The sequence below is a fragment of the Durio zibethinus genome, chromosome 12 (assembly GCF_047325235.1).
Source record: "Durio zibethinus cultivar Kanyao isolate XHJ-2024 chromosome 12, ASM4732523v1, whole genome shotgun sequence".
Classification (NCBI taxonomy): Eukaryota; Viridiplantae; Streptophyta; class Magnoliopsida; order Malvales; family Malvaceae; genus Durio; species Durio zibethinus.
Window position 1 is genome coordinate 16,086,219 of NC_143173.1, and position 20,843 is coordinate 16,107,061.

Below are 20,843 nucleotides of genomic sequence, written 5' to 3' on the forward strand. Positions count from 1 at the left end.
TAAATTACTAAGTTGCCCTTTAATTTTAAGAAAATCTTATTTTGATAATAAATTATTAAATATCTTTATTTAAAATCTTATTAAAATTTAATGTAATCTTCTTTAACAAACATTTTAAAAATTTATGGTGTTGGAAAGAACTTCGGCCGTTTTATCAAATTGTAAGTATCATTTTCTAATTGAATTTTTAAAAATTTGATTAAAATAATATTTACAATACAATAAAAATCTTTTTCATCACGTATTTAAATGAAATATGAGAAGTATTATTCGGTGAATTCACATCATAAAACATTTGTTCTAATTTTAAGTTTATCTTAATTTAATATATGTTTTATATTGATTAGAATTTCTTTTTTTTTTATATCATTTTAATTCCACGTGTTATCTTAGGAGATGATTCAATCATGCTATGCTCTTGAATCATTTGATTCCAATTTTACTTTAAAAAAAAAAAGAAATTTGTAAAATTATAATTTTGGTTTTACTCATTTAGATAAAAAGAAAAAAAGCAAGAAATGCAAGACTATAAACGGGTAACATGGAAATTTCAAGAAAGAAATTCAAAGTTTTGGTTCAATTTCTATCTTGATTTGGACACATTGTCGAAGGTTACATTGGGTTGTTAAGACTTAATTACTATTGATAAATGGGTGAAAATGATTGCTATCCATCTTCGTTGCAAATCTTTATTAATTAATGCATTATTTTTTTGGTCAATCGTCGTATTTAATATAAGAATAATACTATAGTTCTATAAATAATTATTTAAAATAATTTTAGAAAAAAATTTATGCAATTCAAGTAATGATTATTTTTTATTATGTAATATGCATATATTCAAAAGAAATTAAATTTTAATTTTGATTTAATTAACTTATATAATATTTTTAAGAAGTAATATTTAATAAATTTAAATTTAAAAATATTTATAATTTTTTATATAAAAATTGATTTTTTTATTAAATTATTAGTAATAGCATTTATTATACAATTAATTATTTAATAAATTAAACCATGTGTTTTGTCTTTTGATTAGTTTGGACCGAAGTGGACAAGTAACTGTCAAATCCATGCGACCCAAAGAAACGACATATTACTTTTTGTTAAAAAAAAAAAAAAAACACACTGGCAGTGAACTCATCCAAGTGGATGGTCTTCAATCTTTTTTATTCCTTAGCCCTTCCGAACATTGCAAAAATTCATGCATAAGTTTTTCTGTCTTTTCCTCTTGTATTTGGCAACCCAATTAACTAAAAAACATTTTCTTTTTTTTTTTTATTTAGATTTGACAATGAATAAATTGCCAAAACAAAATAAATACAAAAAGATTTTTTTGAGTAAATAGCATGTGTAATTTTTAAATTTTAGATTAAATTTTATATTGATTTTTAAGTTTTGAAAAATTTTAATTAAATTTTTAATTATTCAAATGTGTATCAATATAATTTTTTTTTATTTACTAAACCGTTTAAATGGACAAAAAATCTATCATGACATAATACATATCTTTACAAAGTTGTATTATATATAAGGTTAATATTTTATCCTTAATTTTAAACAAAATAATTTTTGGCCAAAAAAAAAACCTAAAATCATTCATATTGCAATTGATAAGTAATTATACTTGATAATTGATCATTAGTTAAATTAATTTGTAAAAAATTAAAATATTGTAAAAAAAAGATCTGGCAATAAAAATTTTTAAAGTCTGGTGGTTCTTTTGGGTTTTAAAACACAAAAAAAAAATTAAAATTATTGAGATTTAGGTTGTAATTAGGTCTCCGTTAATAAAGAGAATACGAGATTTGAAAGAAGTTTTTGACATAAGCACGAAGACCGAAGGTGATCACTAGTGAGATCAAATGTCAGCAACAAAAGCAATGGATGGTTTCGTGGTGTTAGGGTCTAGCTTTTGGGTTAGTATTATTGATATTGATTGGGCTTAAAGAAAAGGGAATTTAGAGAGAGGTTGGATAGGGAAGGGAAGTTTAAAATGAAAGCTAGAAGTTACTAACTTTGAAGTTTTTTTACTCGATGCAAAATGTATTGTTTGGGGTTAAAGAGAAGGGGTCACACTCATTCCACCCATGTGAAAGGCCCATAATACATCTGTTTTTGATTGTAAGTTACGTGTCATGTTATATTAGATTTTTCATTAATTGTAGATGATACAGTAGACGAAATGATTACATTGATACACATTTAGACAATTAAAGATTCAATCAAAATTTTTTAAAGTTTATAAATTACGCGTGCTATTAACTATTTTCTTTAAGTTAGAGTTGATTTTTGAAGGCTGAAACTTGAAAGTTTGAAATGTATATACCTGTAATTTTTTTTAATTAAGTATAAAGATAAAAAATTTATTAGTAAATTAAAATTTCAAAAAACAATTAAAAATAAAAATGATCCAATTAATTTAACTACCTCATTTTACTTATATTCTTAGTAATTAATCAAAATAAAATAATAAATTATTCAATAAGAACTAAATAGTGAGATTAATTTGTGTTTATTAAGAACAATTACTTTTAATGTTGAAAAATAAGTTTGAAAGAAATTAAATATTCATCTTAGAAAAAGAAAAATACTAATAGTTTATCAATAATCGTGTAATTTTAATAAAATATTAAAATTTAATTTTTGACAATTTCAATTCTACAAAATATTAATAATTTAGTTAATTTAAAAAATATAAGATAAAATGAGTTTCACTTTTTTACGTAATAAGTAATAACAATCTATAAAATTAATAAATCCGAACACCTTACATATTTTTTTAATAAACATCTTATATTAAGAAACCAAATGTTGTTAACATATAAACTTAATCATAATTTCATCAATCGAAATAAAATATAAATGAAAACAGTTAGATTTAAAGCAAGTAAGATAACACATATTTACTTGACTATCAATTAAAAAATTTAATAACTAGCGACAGCGATTAGAAATATAATTATAAGTGATATTTAGCAATAAGCAAGTGTGGTATATTAAAACAAAAACATAAATTAAACTTAATGTTTCTAAATGATGGCAGTAGTCAATGTATAAACAAAAAAAATTAATATTATAAATGATCCTTAAATTATAATAAAATATTTATATGATATTTGAATTGTAAATATTTTTAACGTGATATCTTTAATATAATATTTGAATTATATTTATTAATTAATATGATACTTATCTCTAACGTGATTGATTAAAATGATAACAAGTGATTGATAAATCATTTTTCAAACACCACATTAGTTAAAACACTATATTAGAGATTTTAAACTTCAAATATCATATTAAATATTTTATTATAATTCAGAAATTATTTGCAATTAAACCTAATAATTTTACACAAGATACGAAAACAATATGAAAAAAACTGTGTATGAGTTTAGTGTAATTGTGTTTTGTGTATTAATCGTATCAACGCAGTTAAGACACGATATTATTGGTGTCATGTTCGTATCAAATCATATTCATGTCAAATAGTAATGACATGTTTAAGACACAATACTGATCATAACATATAAAAAATTTAAATTTTATTTTAATTTATTTAAAAAATAAATTAATAATCGTATTTATCATATTATTTTGGTTTTTAAATAGATTATAAAATTTTAATTTTTAAATAATTTTTTAAAATACTAATTTAAATAAATTTTTTGTTTAAATAAATAGATTAATCATGTCTAATAATGTTATTCGTATATAATCATGTTAATTATGTCATATCCTGTTTTATTATTTGGGTAATTAATCATATCTAATAGTGTTATTTGTTTGTAAATGTGTCAATCATGTCGAGCTATGTTATGTTAGTTGGGTATAAATTAAATTTAAATGTATTAATCGCATCATGTCATGTGTAACATGTATAATAAAATTATCAGATTTATATTTAAATTATTCGTAACATTCATGTATTCATATCGTGTTTATTTTAAAATTATTTAACCCGACACAGGTCTAATTAATTATAGTTTCTTAAATTTCAAGTTTTATGGATTCATACTTGTTTGCTTTCTAAAACCAACTCTAATAGTATGTTAGGCTTTACCCCACAGCTGACCCCATTCCAATTTATTCATCAATGTTCTTGAATCCTTTTTATGCTTCTCAAGATTTGGAACTAAAATAAAAAAAAATAAAATTATGGGATAGTATTAGATGGATGTAGATCTATCCACTGACCAAATAAATTGGAATAATTTTAAATTCAAATAAATTTAAATTTGAATTGCTTAGAATTATAGTAGCTTAAACACAATTATCAATTTTGAACCATTTCTTTATAAAAGAGATCGAAAGTTTATAATATAAAAATATTATAAAAAACTATCGATATTAATATTTAAAATTTAAATCTGTTGAATGTTAAAAGTAACTTATAAATCAACTGTTCAAGTTCGGATGAATTTTACTAACCCTAATTCCACCAAAAGAATAAGATAGAGGAATGAGTGAAGAGCAAGGGGTAGACTTCAAGATACTAGCGGCAAAGTGCACAACTAAATCATTTATTTATCAAATAATTTAGCCCATAATAAATTAATCAGAGAAAATGGAAACTGCCCATTTCTCACTGAAGATAGCAACCAAATTTAATGTCTAAATTATTAGATTTGTGAATTTAAAAGAGTGACACGAGTTATATTTTAATAAAAATTATATATAAATTTATAAAAATAAAAAGTTTATATTTTTTATATCGACATGAGTTATATTATATAATTTTTATATAAAATATAATTAAAATATATAAATTATTAATATTTTATACGATATAAATATATAAATTATTACATCTACAAATTACAACTCCACATTGAATTGAATCAATAATGTAATTAGTAGAATCACATGCTTTCAAAGTAGGATTTTGTATAAATGTTTTTCCTCTTTGCAATCTGCATTAGCATTTATAAAACTAGGTTGGTTTTTGGCACATCAAATCAGGGAGCGGTTGGAGCTTAGGATCAAGTAAACCCCAAAATCTAACATCAATTTTATTATTATTATTTTTTCATTTGGTTGTATGATATTAAATTATAAAATGAACAGATGTCATACTAAGCACATGACATCTTATAAACTTTCTTGTTGAAGTACCAAATTTTAACCTTGATAATTTCTTTAAAAACATAAATTTTTTTATATAAAAGAAATTATAATCTGAGAATAAAAAAATTGTGTTAAATTCGAATTTAAAATTTATTAAACACTAAAATTTAAAAATAATTAAATGAATGAATTAAATTAAATTTTAAATTTATAAATTTTTCCTTATATTAAATTTATAAATGATATTATCTTTTGAAATTGTCTGAGACTGCAAATCTTAATTATTTGGATAGGGTTTGGAGGAGACGGGCTTTAAATCTTCGGTTAATACCACCCACCTTAATTAATTGGTAGGTTCCCAACCACTTCTTCCAAGTCGTGAGTTGATGAGAAATTAAAAGAGCCAGTTGGGGATGTTGAAGACTTGCCTCCCCCCCCCCCCCCCCCCCTCCCACCATAAGAATCAAAGGCATCTATGATTCTTTGTCCCAAATAATATCCATTTTTCCCTCTGCCCTTTTATTTTTTATTTTTTATTTTTAAGACATGAGAATTGATAGAAAAATGAGATAAAATGAAAGGGACAGCACTAAAACTCCAAAAATATATTTGGATGATTTAAATAATAAATATTTAAAAATATTATTTTAAAAATTCTATCAATTGAATATTGTTCATAGTATAATTTCAATAAAATAAAAATTCATAATCTTAATTTCATATAATAAAAAATTAAAAGTTTGTTTGCATTTTAAAATAAAATTCAAGAGCTTATTTAAGTATTAAGCCATTAAGGCAAGATTGAATCTCTGGTCAGGAAAAATGATTTCAGAAATGGGGGTGGGGAGGGAGGGGAAACCAAAATGTCAGAAAAATTGAGCAGGTAGCTCACTGTTGAAACTTGAAACAATTCCATTCTGAAACAAGAGCTTTAACAACAAAATTTCTAACTGCAATCTATTATCATCAGCGAAAATTTCAGAAATTTAGTACACAAAATAGTTACTAACAATGTCCTAGCTCCAGAATTGGTGTATGTTCTAATCAAGATAAAGTGGCATCATTGGAACCTGTCAAGTGACAGATCGCTAATTTTCCATTGTGAATAACGCCATGTTTCACTTACGTATGGAAAGATCGATGTGTAGGTAAGCGACACAAGCCACGAAAAACAAGAAGAATGCGGATGCCAACATCATAGGCTCTGCAAGCATGAAGATAGGCTTGAAGGTGTAGTAAACCTGCCAAGAGGGGGGAAACAAAAAGAAATGAGATTGAAGAACATCTTGTTCCACCAACTACAATGGACACAGGTTTCATATTATTCATGTCTCATTGCAAGGACATAGATAACAAGTTTAAGATAATGGCATTACGTTCGAGAGAACTGATCAGTTATATAACTGAAGATTTGTTTACAGAAAGAACCACATTTTAATGGTTAGCATCACTTGGCTTGTCGCCTGGGTTTGACCAAATTTTTAACCTCAAACAGTCCAATAACAAACACATTAAAGTGCATGAATCAACTACTCACAGCCAATCCAAATCTAGTACATATAGTTTAATAAGAATGAAAATAAAGTATCTTCCCAAAATTCCCCAGAAACTGTAGCAAAGAAAAGGTTTTAGCCAGAATAGTTGCATCAAGTAATGAATCCAATAAAGCACAAGCAACACAAGTGATTGTTCCGATAGAAGACAATCTCTAGCATCTTGATCTTATCCTAGGATTTGACTCCATATCTTTGATAAATTGGTAGAGTCTAAGAAGTAAAGAAGTAAAAGATAGCAGTCAATAACTGGCACTCTTAATTATATGCCTCCTCTTGTTATAAGTGTTCTCCTGCAATGGTTGGATTAATTAGGGCAGAGCCGAACAGCCCTCCAGAAAAGTACTTATGTATTTCAATCATCATCACTTGAAGGTTTCAGTTAGCATAGTGATCTATACACCCATGTATAACATCCTGAGGAGATGACTCATTATGGACAACAACACCCATGTATAAAATCCTGAGGAGACGGACTCATTATGGACAACAATAAAATTGATACCAATGCAAAAACGCATAAAGCAAGTAGAAGAGGTCACAAATTACCTGAAAATGAGTGTTGTGCACGGGAACAACATTTTTCTTTTCCAAGACCACCACAGTTCTCCCCACAACATCAAGGTAAGAATATTTGGTCTGCAAGATTCAAATGGAGCACATCTCAGTTGACATAGAAAACAAAGTCTTGAGCAACTGTATGCATAAAAGCAAAGCCTTCATATTGTAGGAGAACTTTTTTTGATGTACTACTTCAAAGCAGTCCCATAATTTTATAAAAAGAAATACTGATATCATCTTCATTGTTAATAGGCACAATATATACATATACATATACATATACATATATATATATATATATAAACACATATATACATATAAGCAACAAAAACTGCTTTTGCATGGGCACTAAATTATGCAAATGAGCAAGAGATAGAGATTACTATATTGGGAATAACTACCTCAAGATGCTGCTCAACAGGAAAGGGAACCACAGCTGAAGGGTCTTTTGATCCCTCGGGTAGCACAACCTGAAGAATAACATATTAGTTCCAGTCATAGTAAATTTATATTCCACCATTTTGGACAAAAGGATTAAAGAAACAACTATAAAAAATTAGACTTAAACAATATGAGTCCAAGGTCGTTATACTAAACTTACTTTGAAGGTTAACTTGTCAACCACTGTCTCAAGAAGGGGGCATCCAAAGGTAAAGTTGAGGTATCGCTTGTCATTGGATGACTCAAAAAGAAAGTCTTGTAATGGTAGCCCATAACCAATGACAAAAGTTGCTTTCCAACCTCCAAATAAAGGATATCGTGGTTCAATTTCCAGCTCTGACTGTAAGAACACAAATTTAGTCAATGTACACGAAGTCAAAAACAGCATTGATAGAAGCATATAAAAAACACTCATAAAACCTTTCATATTATGCTAACCTTTGCCTAAATTGGAAAAATGACAAAGGCTGCACTAAGGCGTAAATGCATAATCACTAAATTGGGAAAACCTTGTTGTATATTAACAAAATATAACTAAGCCAGAACAATAAAAACAACTTGGATTTAAAACACAAGATGCGATGGACCTCTTTCCATTCTAAATGCATATTATTCTATTAGAAATCAATGTGGAAATGAAATAATACCCATCTTTCCAAAAAAGCATGTTCCCTCTTTCTTTCAAATAGAAAGTTACATGCTGCTTAGGAGAATTACAATACAAGGGTTTTAAACATCTATCTGGTCACACATCCAACAAACAGGAAAAAAAAAGTACTTATTTTTAGGAGTAACTTATAAATCACAAAAATTCCAGAGTTCACAAGGCAAGTGATTTGATTGTTCAAAAACAACTTTTTGCAGCAAGGAAGAGAGAGAATGGAAGAGAAACACATTTGAATACCTTACGAGAATCTGTACGCAGGTGTGATGACGAGATATTTCCTATTTCATCCCGATAGTAGACAGAATGAACCCTAGGTGGTAGTCTTGCCAGAAGGTATCGGAATGAGGACACACCATTCAAAGATGGCCTGGATTGGTAATCAACCCTGAAAATAGTATGTATTAGAAAGTGACTATTCAAATCAATCTTAAAAAAAGTGCTTCTTTTCTTGATGAACTTTCAAGCTGAATCATAGCAGGCAGTAGCTACTCTACCTTGAAAATACACCTTTGTGCCGGGCACCAGCATGAACCAATGTGTACTGTTCTGTGACCTGAAGGTTGCCCCAATGAGATATTTCAACTTCACGAACAAGCTCCTCAACAACAGCAAATGGGCTATTATTCTCAAAATGTACAAGAATTGGAGAAAACGAGTATGGAGGACGATCCTCGTAAGGCCCATACTTAATTTCAGTGCCAGCACGGTTTGTGGGTTCCACCCTTGTGAATGATTCCACTTTATTACTTGGTGTCTTGATAAAAGTTGTTTGTTGCCTAACATGATACGGCAACAATATTAATGCATTATCACGATAAACTACTAATTGAGATTCTGATTGGGCTATCTCTGCTGGAAAAGGTTCTAGGGAGTGCGTCAACATGTATAATACTTCTAGTGTTGTGCTTTCACCAGAATTTAAGGGACTGGCCAAATAAATAGTAAAATATTTAGCATCATTAGGTGCATCAGGCAGTTCTGTCGGTTTTACTTCAAGACGGACTAAAGTAGTCTTCTTCCGCTTTCCTTTAGTTGCTAATGCTTCAACTGTTGCTAGATGGTCAACTTGAGCGGGTGGGAAAGCAAGAAGAACTTCTGAAGCAGGCGTACTACCAGCATTCTCAATCTAAAAGAGACACAGACATACACATACATTATATACAATTATTCATAATAAAATACAAGCAAATATTAGATATCTAGATATTAATAATTTAGTTCCTCATATTATCAGCACTAATACTTTAAAAATGACTTGAATTTGTCCACCTGTATAAAACCAATAAGAAATTATAGGCTCCATTTTGATGCTACTTTTCCTACTTGATTGTTTAGCTATTTACATCTTGCTTCCTCATAAGTGTCTAAAAAGCAAAATGCTATTTGATTAAAAATGAATAAATACCTAAAAATAATTCATTGAAAAATTATTGTTTCATAAAAAAGTAAAATTTTGCTATTAAAAAAAGTTTAAGTTTTTTAATTTTAATTCTTCAAAAATAAAAGCATCTATTTTATAACTACACTATTTGTTTTTCTTTTACTTTCAATAGTAAAAGGCAAAACCTTTTCTTCTATGATTTAAACAATAATTCATTCATATATATATACATATATATATATATGAATACGTATTAATTAAAAACTAATAAATTTACAGCAATTAAGAGAGAAATTACCTTCAAAGTCAAGTAAACTTTAACAATGTGGGAGCTCAAGTCAATCTGCATCAATCAAAAACAATATTTAAAAAAGAAAACAAAAAAAGAAAAAAAAATCAAATAAATAAGCTCAAAATAAGCCTAAATTAAACAAAAAAGAACAAAATATTAAGATCAAGCATAGATGTTACAATTTTTTTCACGATTGGAGATTTTAAAATATAAGTTCACATATACTCTTACTTAAAATCATTTCCTTAACCGAAAAAATTAGAATTTTTGAATCGCATACCATAATTTCGACAATTTCGAATAAACTTAAGATTAAAAAACGGAAAGATCAAGAAAAAAGAGAGCTTTGGTGCTTACTCGACGCTCGGCGTTGGAGATCAGGAGATCATGTAGAGGAGAGGATTTGCAGATGAAGAATAGAAGAGAGAAGAGTGTGAGAGATAGGGTTTCCCTTGATCTGATCGGAGTCTCCATTGCAGTTGACGAGAGACTGAAACACTGCCTTGGGCTTCGGCCAAGGTGGAGGGGATTTAGCAGAGAGAGAAATGGTTGGTTGGGTCAACTCTTTTGGGCTTTGTTAGTATTGGGTTAACTTCTTCTTCTTATTTTTATTATATTTAATTTTTTATTTTTTTAATATATTTTGAAGATATGTATGTATTAGATGGATGTGTATTTATATTATATAAAATATTAATAATTTATATATTTATATATTATTTTACACAAAAATTATGTAACATAATTATATTGATATAAAAATATGAAATATATTTTTTTGGTTTTATTAAACCTATTTATGTTAAAATTTTAAACTGTATCATTTTTATATATTTTATTTATATTATTTTTGTGTTATATCACCATGTTACGTTTGAAATTATTAAATCTTTTAGATCTGATATTTATATATATGAATTTATTTATTTCGTATTAAATACATATAAAATATGAAAATTATTATATCACAATTTATTTTCATACATAAAATACAAAACATATAAATTTAAGAAAAATCATATATTTTATTTTTGATTAATTCATAAATAATTTTATTAAAATTTAAATCATATTATTTTGTATATTTTCTTATATCATATCACCATATGTTATTTAAAATTTTCAAATCTAATATCAATCCTCCGGCATAGGTAATGCCTCAATGAAAATTTAAAATCGCTCAACTTTTAAGTTAGAATACATACAAATATACTTAATCTCTTATCCACAGATCTAATCCCTTGTTCATTATCTAACTTTTATAGTTAATGGTTAAATATTTAAAAGGCAATTTTTTTTTCTAATGCTGGTGGCAAATGGTTTAATTGAATATTAATAATCCATGATTATGACATCATATCAAATATAAACTAATTTAAAATAAGGGTGTATTTGAATGGACAATGAGATTAAATTTTATGGGATTAAAAAAATTAATTACTTTAATAATGAAATTAAATTCAATGATGAAATATGTATTTAGATGAAAAAATAACAATGGTGATAAGATAATTGTATAACAAAATTGTGCATTAAAGGTATTAGAGTAAAAATTGTATATAATAAATATTTTAACTTATTTAAAATTTATAAAATCAATAAATAATAAAAAATTATTAAATTATTTTTATATTAAATAATAATTTTATTAATAAAATAATAAAAATAATAATATACTAAATAATTTTTTATTATATTAAATTAATAAAATTATTTTATAATTTGTAAATAAAAATTAAAATAACAAAATCAAAACAGAAAGGTAAAAATGTAAAAAAAAAAAAAAAAAGCTTAGTGGCCAACTGGACCAAAAATTATCAATGACCAACTTTTCTCAATCGTTAAATCTGAATAGCGAATTAATTTTTTTATTTAAAACTCAATATACAATTTATAAAATAAATCATTATTTAAATCTACTCTTCAAAATTACTATGTTTTTTTATTTAAAATTATTAGAGATTTTTCATTAAAAAAAACTATTAGAGATTTAATCATAATTATTGAAAAGGTTAATGTGTAATTTAGCCTAAAATCCATATTATTTTTCATGATTTAATATTCATAGAAAAGAATTCCCTGAGTCACTCCAACTAGAGAATCCCCTCGTTGCAAGCAACACAAGAGATGTAGAATCCAAATAAGACTAGAAAACCATAAAATCAAATATAAATTAACCTTATTAGTTAAATATTTTCATATTTTTACAGGAACTCATATTATCATCTCTCTGTTTTGCTCTTATTTTATTGTTTTTTCACCCTTCCTGATGCCTTCATTTACCAAGGAAAAAGTTGCTACAGACTTCGTCGTGAAGAACTACTGCTTCCACCTCTACCAATCTCCGAAAGATATTCAGAAGTTTTATAAAGATTCAAGCACATTAAGCCGGTTGGGACTTGATGGGATCTCGCACCAATGGACCATATCGGAAGCCATGGATGATGCTCTTATTGTTAGATCTGAAGTAATAAACACATCAACATAAAAACAATATATCGTAATAAACTCATAGTAATAACTAACAATCAATAATGAATAACATAAAAAAAAAAAAAAATTACATCAAGATTTATGTGAAAAACTCTACAATGTAAAAGGAAAAAATCACAGATCATCAGAAAAATCTTATCAAATAATTGATATATAAAGTTCTCTAACTAAAACTAAAACTAATCAACAACTAGGAAAAATCTCATCAAATAGGTGACTCAATAAATACACATTGAATTTGTTTCTAAAGAGCTTTAAACTCGATCTTTATCATTCATAATGTAAAACTTGAATCATAAACCTAGTGACAAAATTTAAGCTCAATTGGATCACGAATCGAATTTCATTCAACCAACTCTCCATCGTTTCTTTTCTTTCTATTTTCTAGCTTTGCTTTTTCTCTCTTCGATGCCTCATCTCTTTCTCCATTTTTTTTAAAACCAAAAACTAGCCTTCACCTTTTATTATGGAGGGCTCTCTTAAAGAAGCCTAAAAGCATAAGGCCCATGGCCTTTGAATAGTCGAATAACCTATGGGGCTAGACCCCACATTCCTAACAATATCTCATTTCAGTCCCATTAAGAGGAGATTCATCACCATAATAGTTTTATTTAGAATTTACCTTGGCCAAAGAACCCATTCCGATTAAATTGCTACAAAGCTCAAGCTTCTTCCTGAGAAGTGTCTTAGTCAACATATCTACTATATTTTCATCAATATGGACTTTTTTCAACAGTATTTACTGTTTTTCAATCATAGAGCATAACCGGTGATATCTAATATTCATGTGCTTTGTTCTAAAATTATACATGACATTCTTACTCAAATCTAAAGCACTATGGCTATCACAGAACATCATATTCTTTCTAATTCAACCCTAATTCAAAAAAAAAATATTTCATCCAAAGCATTGCTTTACATGCTTTGGTTGCTACAAGATACTCAGCTTCTGTAGTTGACAAAGCAACATACATCTGTAACTTAGACTGTCAAGACATAGCTCCTCATGTAAAAGTGAACAAATACCCTGAAGTAAATTTTTTACTATTAAGATTATCTGTTATGTCAAAATCAATAAACCTTTTTAGAATTGATTATGAAACTCTATAACTAAAGCATATTTTTGAAGTGTCTTTTAAATATCTGAAAATCTATTTCATTGCTTTTCAATGAACCTTTTTCTGGATTAGAAAGAAATCTACTCACTACACCAATTACATGAGTAATGACAAGCCATGTATAAATCATAAGATATATAAAAAAATCAATTGTAGAAGAACAAGAAATACTAGACATAGCTAGTTGCTCTTTCTTAGTCACCCGATAAGATTTTTTACTCAAATAAAAATGGTTGGTAAGTAGACTACTAATTGATTTAGCATGTGCATGTTGAATCTACTAAGCACTCATTTAACATACTTTTCTTGTGAGAACCATAGCTTTTCAGCTTTTCTATCTTAGATAATGTCCATACCGAGAATCTACTTTGCTGGACCTAAATCTTTCATGTCAAAAGGACTTAGACAATTATTCTTTCAATCTGCGAACCATACCATCATCTTGTCCCATAATCAATATATCATTAACATATAATAAGAGAACAATGAAGTTACCATCAGAGAATTTTTTGACATACACATAAGGATCTACTGTCATTCTTTTATAGCTATAGCTCACCATAAAAGAATCAAACTTTTTGTACTATTATCATGGAGCTTGTTCAAGCCATACAAGTTTTACTTTAGTTTGTAAATTAAGTGCTCTTTCCCTTTCACTTCAAAACCCTCAGGTTGATTCATATAGTTACCATGTAAAAATGTGGTTTTGACATTAAGTTGCTCAAATTCAAGATTCAAACAAGCTATTAATCTCAGTACCACTCGAATGAAACTCATCTTCACAACTAGAGAAAAGATCTCATCAAAATTGATACCTAGTTTTTGATAAAAACTTTTCACCATCAATCGAGCTTTGTGCTTCACTAGCTTGTCATCATTTTTTTTCAACTTGAATACCTATTTATTTTTCAACAGTCTTATTTTTTTTTTAAAGTTTAACAAGATCATAAGTACAATTTTTTTACAATGACTTAATCTCTTTTTTCATTATTTTTTATCAGTGCTCTCTATCCAGAGTAGCTTACATATCTTAGAAGCTCTCTGGCTCCTTCTCACTAGTAATTAAAATAAAATATGAACTTAGATGCCTAGTAGATGGCCTGTATTTTCTAGTAGGTCTCTTAGGTTGAAACTCTACACCACCTACTACCGAAGGTAGCTCCTTTTGCTAAACACTTTCAGATAGATAGAATTGCTCCCCCTACATAAAATTGATTCATCTGGCTCATCACTAACTGTGACTAGCTCATTCATATCATCAAGTTCTGTTTCTTACTTATTTTCACCATCTGTGGCTCTTTTCTGTAGAACCCCTATCAATGTTAAAATATTACATTCAACAGTAACCCGTGTAGTCTTCTTATTTTTCTCGAGGTCTGCTATAGTTCTTTTTCATAGAATACCACATCTTTGTTTTTTACTATATTTCTCTTCACTGGATCCCATACCTTATAGCTAAATTTCTCATCATCATATCCTACAAACACACATTGTATGGCTTTACTGTCAAGCTTTGACTTCTACTCTTTCAGCACATGTATAAATGCTTTACACCCAAAAACTTTCAAGTGAGAGTATGAAGCATCTTTTTTTGTCCACTCTCTTTATGGAATGTCAAAGCCCAAAAGAACTAATGATGATCTGTTAAGTAAATAACAAGCTATATTGACTGTTTCACCCTAGAATTGCTTTAGTAATTTTACCATCCTCAACATACATTTGACTTTTTTCATAATAGTGCAGTTCATCCTTTCAACTATACTATTATGCTGTAGTGTTTCAAGTTCTGTCATCTCATACCTAATCTCATACTTTGAACAATACTCTTCAAAGTATTTGGATATATAATTTTTACCATTATCAGTTCAAATACACTTCAAGGGTAGTTTTGTTATCCTTTCCACCATGGCATAACATTTTTGAAAATACTGTAATACCTGACTTTTATTTTTCAACATATACACCTAAGTCTTATGTGAAGTATTATCAATAAAAGTAACAAAATACTTGCTAGCTCCTAATGACTCAATCTTCATGAGACCACATACGTCAGAATAAACTAATTCTAATTTATTTTTTTATTTGAGAACTCTTATAAAAAAAACTCTATGATGTTTATCAAATAAACAATGATCACATAAATTGATAGATATATCTTTAGTCAAAGGAATGAAAGACTACATTGTCAAAACCTGTATCCCTTTTCACTCATGTGTGTCAGCCTCATATGCCACAAGTTTATTAAAGCATTATCCTCAATGGCATTTATCGAGTTGCTATTCAATTACATCAACGTCTTATATATTATGTAGCATAGTTTTTCTCTTGCAACTACTATAGATCCTTTGAAAAGCTTTTACTGTCCATTCTTTTGTGGACTTAAATATCCTTCTTTATCAAGGACATTAATAGCAAGTAAGTTCATTCTCATATCAAGAATGTGTCTGACATCCTTCAAAGTCAACATGCAGCCTATACTAGTTTATACAACAATATCACCAATCTTAATAATCTGTGACACACTTTTATTTCTTATCTTGGTGCAACCAAAGTCTCTTGCTTTGTAAGTTGCAAACAACTCTTTCTTAAAAATACAATGACATGCTACTCTTATGTCAACTATCCACTCAATGTCGAGATCACTAACATAATTACAATCATCATGTGCACAAATCAAAGTAATTAAATCACTATCTAAATTTACTACTACAATATTGTCGTCATTTGAACTATTACCTCTCTCATCTTTTCGTTCTTGCTTCAAGATTTTGTAGTATCACTTTATATAACATGTTTTACCATAATGGAAGTACTTCATTTATCTTTGGACTTAGATCTATGTTTAAGCTTACTACGACCTCTAGAGTTCTAACCTCTGTTGATGTTTCTACTTATGTTCTCTGTGATTAGAGCTTAATTTTCAGGGTCTAAATCTTTTCGTCTTGCTTTTTCATTAAACATGTTGTACTTGATCATCCGTAATGTTACCTTGTAATTAGAAGTTGAATTAAGAACAGTCACAACTAGAGTATTTAAGCTATCTGGCAATGAACCCAAAAAAAAATAACACATTCATTTTATCATCCATTTTAAGCTCTATAGTAGTTATGCAATTAAATATATCTTAAAAATCACTCAAGTGCTCTATAATCGATCATTCATTCTTGTACTATAAAGTTGTGAGCTTTTTAACAATCAAAACTTTATTATATTTATTTTTCTCTTATATAATGCTGTCAATTTTTTTCAAATAATGTGGGCATCTGTCTCCTGCACTATATGATAAATATGCTGATATCAACTCATTTTCTGATTGTAGCCAATGTTTTTCTGCCTAACTTCTTTCAACTTTCATATTTCATATATGCTGATTTAGCCGAATCATCCAATATCGACTCATACAAATCTTTGCAGTATAAATGATCTTCTATCATAAGCTTCCAAATTAAATAATTTAATGCTATTAATTTTATCATGGAATCTGTATCAGTCTCTATAATCTCAAACAGAATTCACTTCTGTCTTTGGTTGCTTTTGTATCAATATCTCAAAATAACCCTTGCTCTGATACCACTTGTTGAGCCTGAAGCAATAAACACAACAATGCAAAAGCAATATATCACAATAAACTCACAGTAATAGATAACAATCAATAATCAACAACGCAGAAAAAATAAAGCATACTAAGATTTACGTGAAAAACCATCTAGTGTAAAGGAAAAAAATCACAGACTATCAGAAAAATCTTCACTATCAAATAATGGATATACAAAGTTCTTTTCTAGCTAAAACTAAAGCTAATCAATAACTAAAAAGACAATTAAAAAAATCTTATCAAATAAGTGACTCAACAAATACACCATAGATTTATTCTTAGAGAGCTTTAAACCTAATTTTTATCATTTAGAATGTAGACTCTGAATCATAAACCTGTTGACAAGATTTTAATTCAATCGAATCATGAATCGATTTCCGTTCAACCAACTCTCCTTTCTCCTTTATCTTTCTTTTTTTTTACTTTCCTTTTCTCTCTTTGATGCCTCCTCTGTTTCTTCCTTTTTTTCACTAAAAACTAGCCCTCACCTTTTATTATGTAGGGCTCTCTTAAAGAAGCCTAAAAACACAAGGCCTGTGGCCTTTGAATAATCAAATAACTCATGGGGCTGAACCCCACTTTCCTAACACTTTTCTCCAACCTTGATTGCAAGGAGTGTGTTCCTTTTTCTGTTGATGCTCCAGTTATCTATAGGCCTTGGAGTTCATGTTTTGGTCGTTGGTTCCATGAAGAATAGCACCAACATCAAAAGAAATTTCATCCAATCTTTCGTCTTGGCCCCTATGAATAAACCCAAATCTTATTTTATCTTGAATAATGTTTTGAGGTTTCTTGATGACGAAGATACATCAAAGACTTATGTTCAAGGAGTTGATTCAACTGCTGATCCATGCCTAGATCCTGTGTTAACTGATAATGCCTCTGACGGGGAAGTTCATAATGATGTTACTGCTGATCCAAGTCTCAATCTCTAACGAGGCTGTTCAAGAAGAGGATGCTATGCTACTGCTGCTTCTGCAGCAACTTGCGTTAATGGAGTTGATTCGACTGCTGATCCAAGCCTGGATCATGTGGGAGATGATATTGCCTCTAACAATGTCGCTGAACAATTTGAAAAGAATGTTACTGATGTTGTGAATGCATTGAACGAGAATAATGATCCGCATAAATCTGTTTCAACAGCAACCAAGGAGTCTAATCCCCATAAAAGCAGAAAGCAACAGAGGCTAATCTCCGAGAAAGCAAAAAGTCAAAATTTGTTGGGAACTTGGCCATGGATGTAAAATTGCTGAAGAACTTCAAGAGGCTTTTAAGAAATCTGATTTTTTTTTAATTTGTTTAGAAGAGTGTTTATTTACTTATTTCCATTTAATCAAATAGTAAAAGTAACAGAATTTTTTTTTTCCTTCACAAGAAGGCTATTGTCTTTTTTTTTTTTTTTTCATAAATGAAGTTATTAAGGATTAACTCTAGATTTGGAACTTATAAAAGTCTATCACTCTATCAAGTCTATCATTTTATATTGCCCTTATCGTACAAAGTTTCCTAAGGTTGTTCTTCTTTTATGTTTTTTTGCTCCTAATAGGGTGAAGGGGGAAGAATTAGAATTTAAAAAAAAAATTAGAAGGTGAAACGTCATTAATAGATAATTTTCTTTTCTGAGAATATAATTTTGCTTTCAAAGCAATTCGTGTATTTGTAAGCTTAAACACAAGATACATTTTTCAATCATATATATAATTTTTTCAAAATTTTAACCCGTATGGTTTTGATATCATGAATGCTATGGCCAAAATTGTCGGATCCACTCAAAACCCCTTTCTGGAGGTTGATGACATAATAGAGTGGCTTTCTGAGGTTGTGAAAGAGTGCGAAAGAGTGCTTGAGCATGAAAAAACTTGAAAATATGGTGAACACAAAGGGTGGTTGGAATATTTTCTTGAAAAATTTTGGTTTTTGATCAAAGTCTATGTTCTATGATCTAAAAACAGAAAAGTCTTCTGATTTATTTTTTTTTTAAAGCCCCGTGATTCCAAGTTTAAACATTTTTAGGTCATGATAGATTCTTGTCAGTGATTTTTAACCATTAAAGCAGTCATTGTCTTTTCTTGCCTACTGATATTTGAAATTCCATGGAGCTCAAAAGCTTCATACAGATTGTAGTACTTTGTTTGAGCACCCTGTAATTCCTTCAGAACTGTAAGAGTTAAAAATTTTTGTTTCCTCACTAAAATTTTCTATTTTTTGTCGCTTCTTTCCCATTATATAAATTCATTTCCACAATTTAGAGAATCCATATATATGGAGCCTTGATTTCTTTCAGAAGATGACCTCACTGCTTCACGACCCATAGATATCACAATCGGACTATCATTAAATCGTTTAAGGTTTTAGATCATCCGAATCAATTGTTAGTTAAATAAAAAATATTATGAAAAATATAAATATTTTAAAATTTTAAAATTTAAATTTTTAACTCAAATTATAGTTTAATAATTCAATCATAAAATCATAAATTTTAAGGTACATTATAAACTACAAATTTTAAAATAAAAAATATTTAGAATAATTAATTACTAGTTAAAAATGAAATTAGTTAACATTTTATTAAAATCATATTTTATATTTGAATAATTAAAAATAATATTTATATTTTAATAAATATAATAAATAATAACTAATAAATAATTATAAATAATTATTATTTATTAATATATAATAATTAATCTTTATGTAATAAAAAAGAAATATCTATATATAAAATTAATAAAAAGTAAATATTTATATTTATATGAAAATTAATAAAAAATTAAAATCATTTTTATATTTTTATATAAATATAGATTTTTTTATAATTTTACATATATACATTTCATTTATTAATTATTTTCGATTATGATCAAATAATTAATTATTTTTATTAACATTTTATTTTTTATTAATTTTATAATTATTTTTAATTGTGGCATCAATTAGTAAAATTTTTATTAGATCATCTTTTTTTTTTAAATTGCTTATTTTCACACGTGTAAGTTTTTTTTTTTTTTTGTAATGTCATTATAGTTACAAAGGTTTTGATAGTAAAAAATAAAAGTTGGGAGACTTATTTAGATGAAATAGTAATATAAAAGCTTAATTAGATTATTTTAAATACTTGAAGGATTTTTTTTCATATTTTACTTAAACTTCTTAATTGATGTTGAACCAATTCAATTAAAACAAAAATCGTTTGGTTTACTGATTTATCATATAAACTATTGATTATAATTGTTTAAAATAATTTAATTATAAAATTAATATAATTATAGAATCAGAGCAATTTCAATATCGATTCATTGATTCATCCGATTAAACTAGCGATCTGATCCAGTTGTGATATCTATGCTTAAGGCAATACAAAACGTAGTAGTATTGTGTAGTTGCAGCCATTTTATCCATGAACTCTTTAATGAAACATTTTCTTTTTTAAAAAGAGTAATATTGGAGGATGGGGACCAGGGGAAGGGGTTGCTCCGGTTCGAACCCGAACCTACATGCCTCATAAACCTGCAATACAGAGATACAGCAGAAAAATGCAGAATGCATAAAAACTTTGGAACAAAAAAAGGGTTAGGAAAAGATTAAGAGGAAAAAAAAAGGTTAGGAAAAGATTCAGTGCATCCCATGGCAGCATCTAAAAAGAACATGTTTCACTTGCAGTTTGGCATAAGA

The 20,843-nt window shown here is 27.8% G+C and overlaps 1 protein-coding gene across 1 annotated transcript; it reads right to left on the reverse strand.

Annotated features, from left to right (window-relative positions):
* Positions 1 to 6,000: 6,000 nt before the first annotated feature.
* On the reverse strand, positions 6,001 to 10,539 carry LOC111297251 (dolichyl-diphosphooligosaccharide--protein glycosyltransferase subunit 1B). Its single transcript, XM_022891915.2, has 8 exons — positions 10,323 to 10,539; positions 9,972 to 10,016; positions 8,787 to 9,418; positions 8,530 to 8,677; positions 7,786 to 7,965; positions 7,586 to 7,654; positions 7,173 to 7,262; positions 6,001 to 6,311 (listed from the first exon to the last, which is right to left on the reverse strand). The coding sequence occupies exons 1-8, from the start codon at positions 10,437 to 10,439 to the stop codon at positions 6,189 to 6,191; spliced, it is 1,404 nt and encodes a 467-aa protein (XP_022747650.2). The 5' UTR covers positions 10,440 to 10,539; the 3' UTR covers positions 6,001 to 6,188.
* Between the last annotated feature and the right edge of the window lie 10,304 nt (positions 10,540 to 20,843).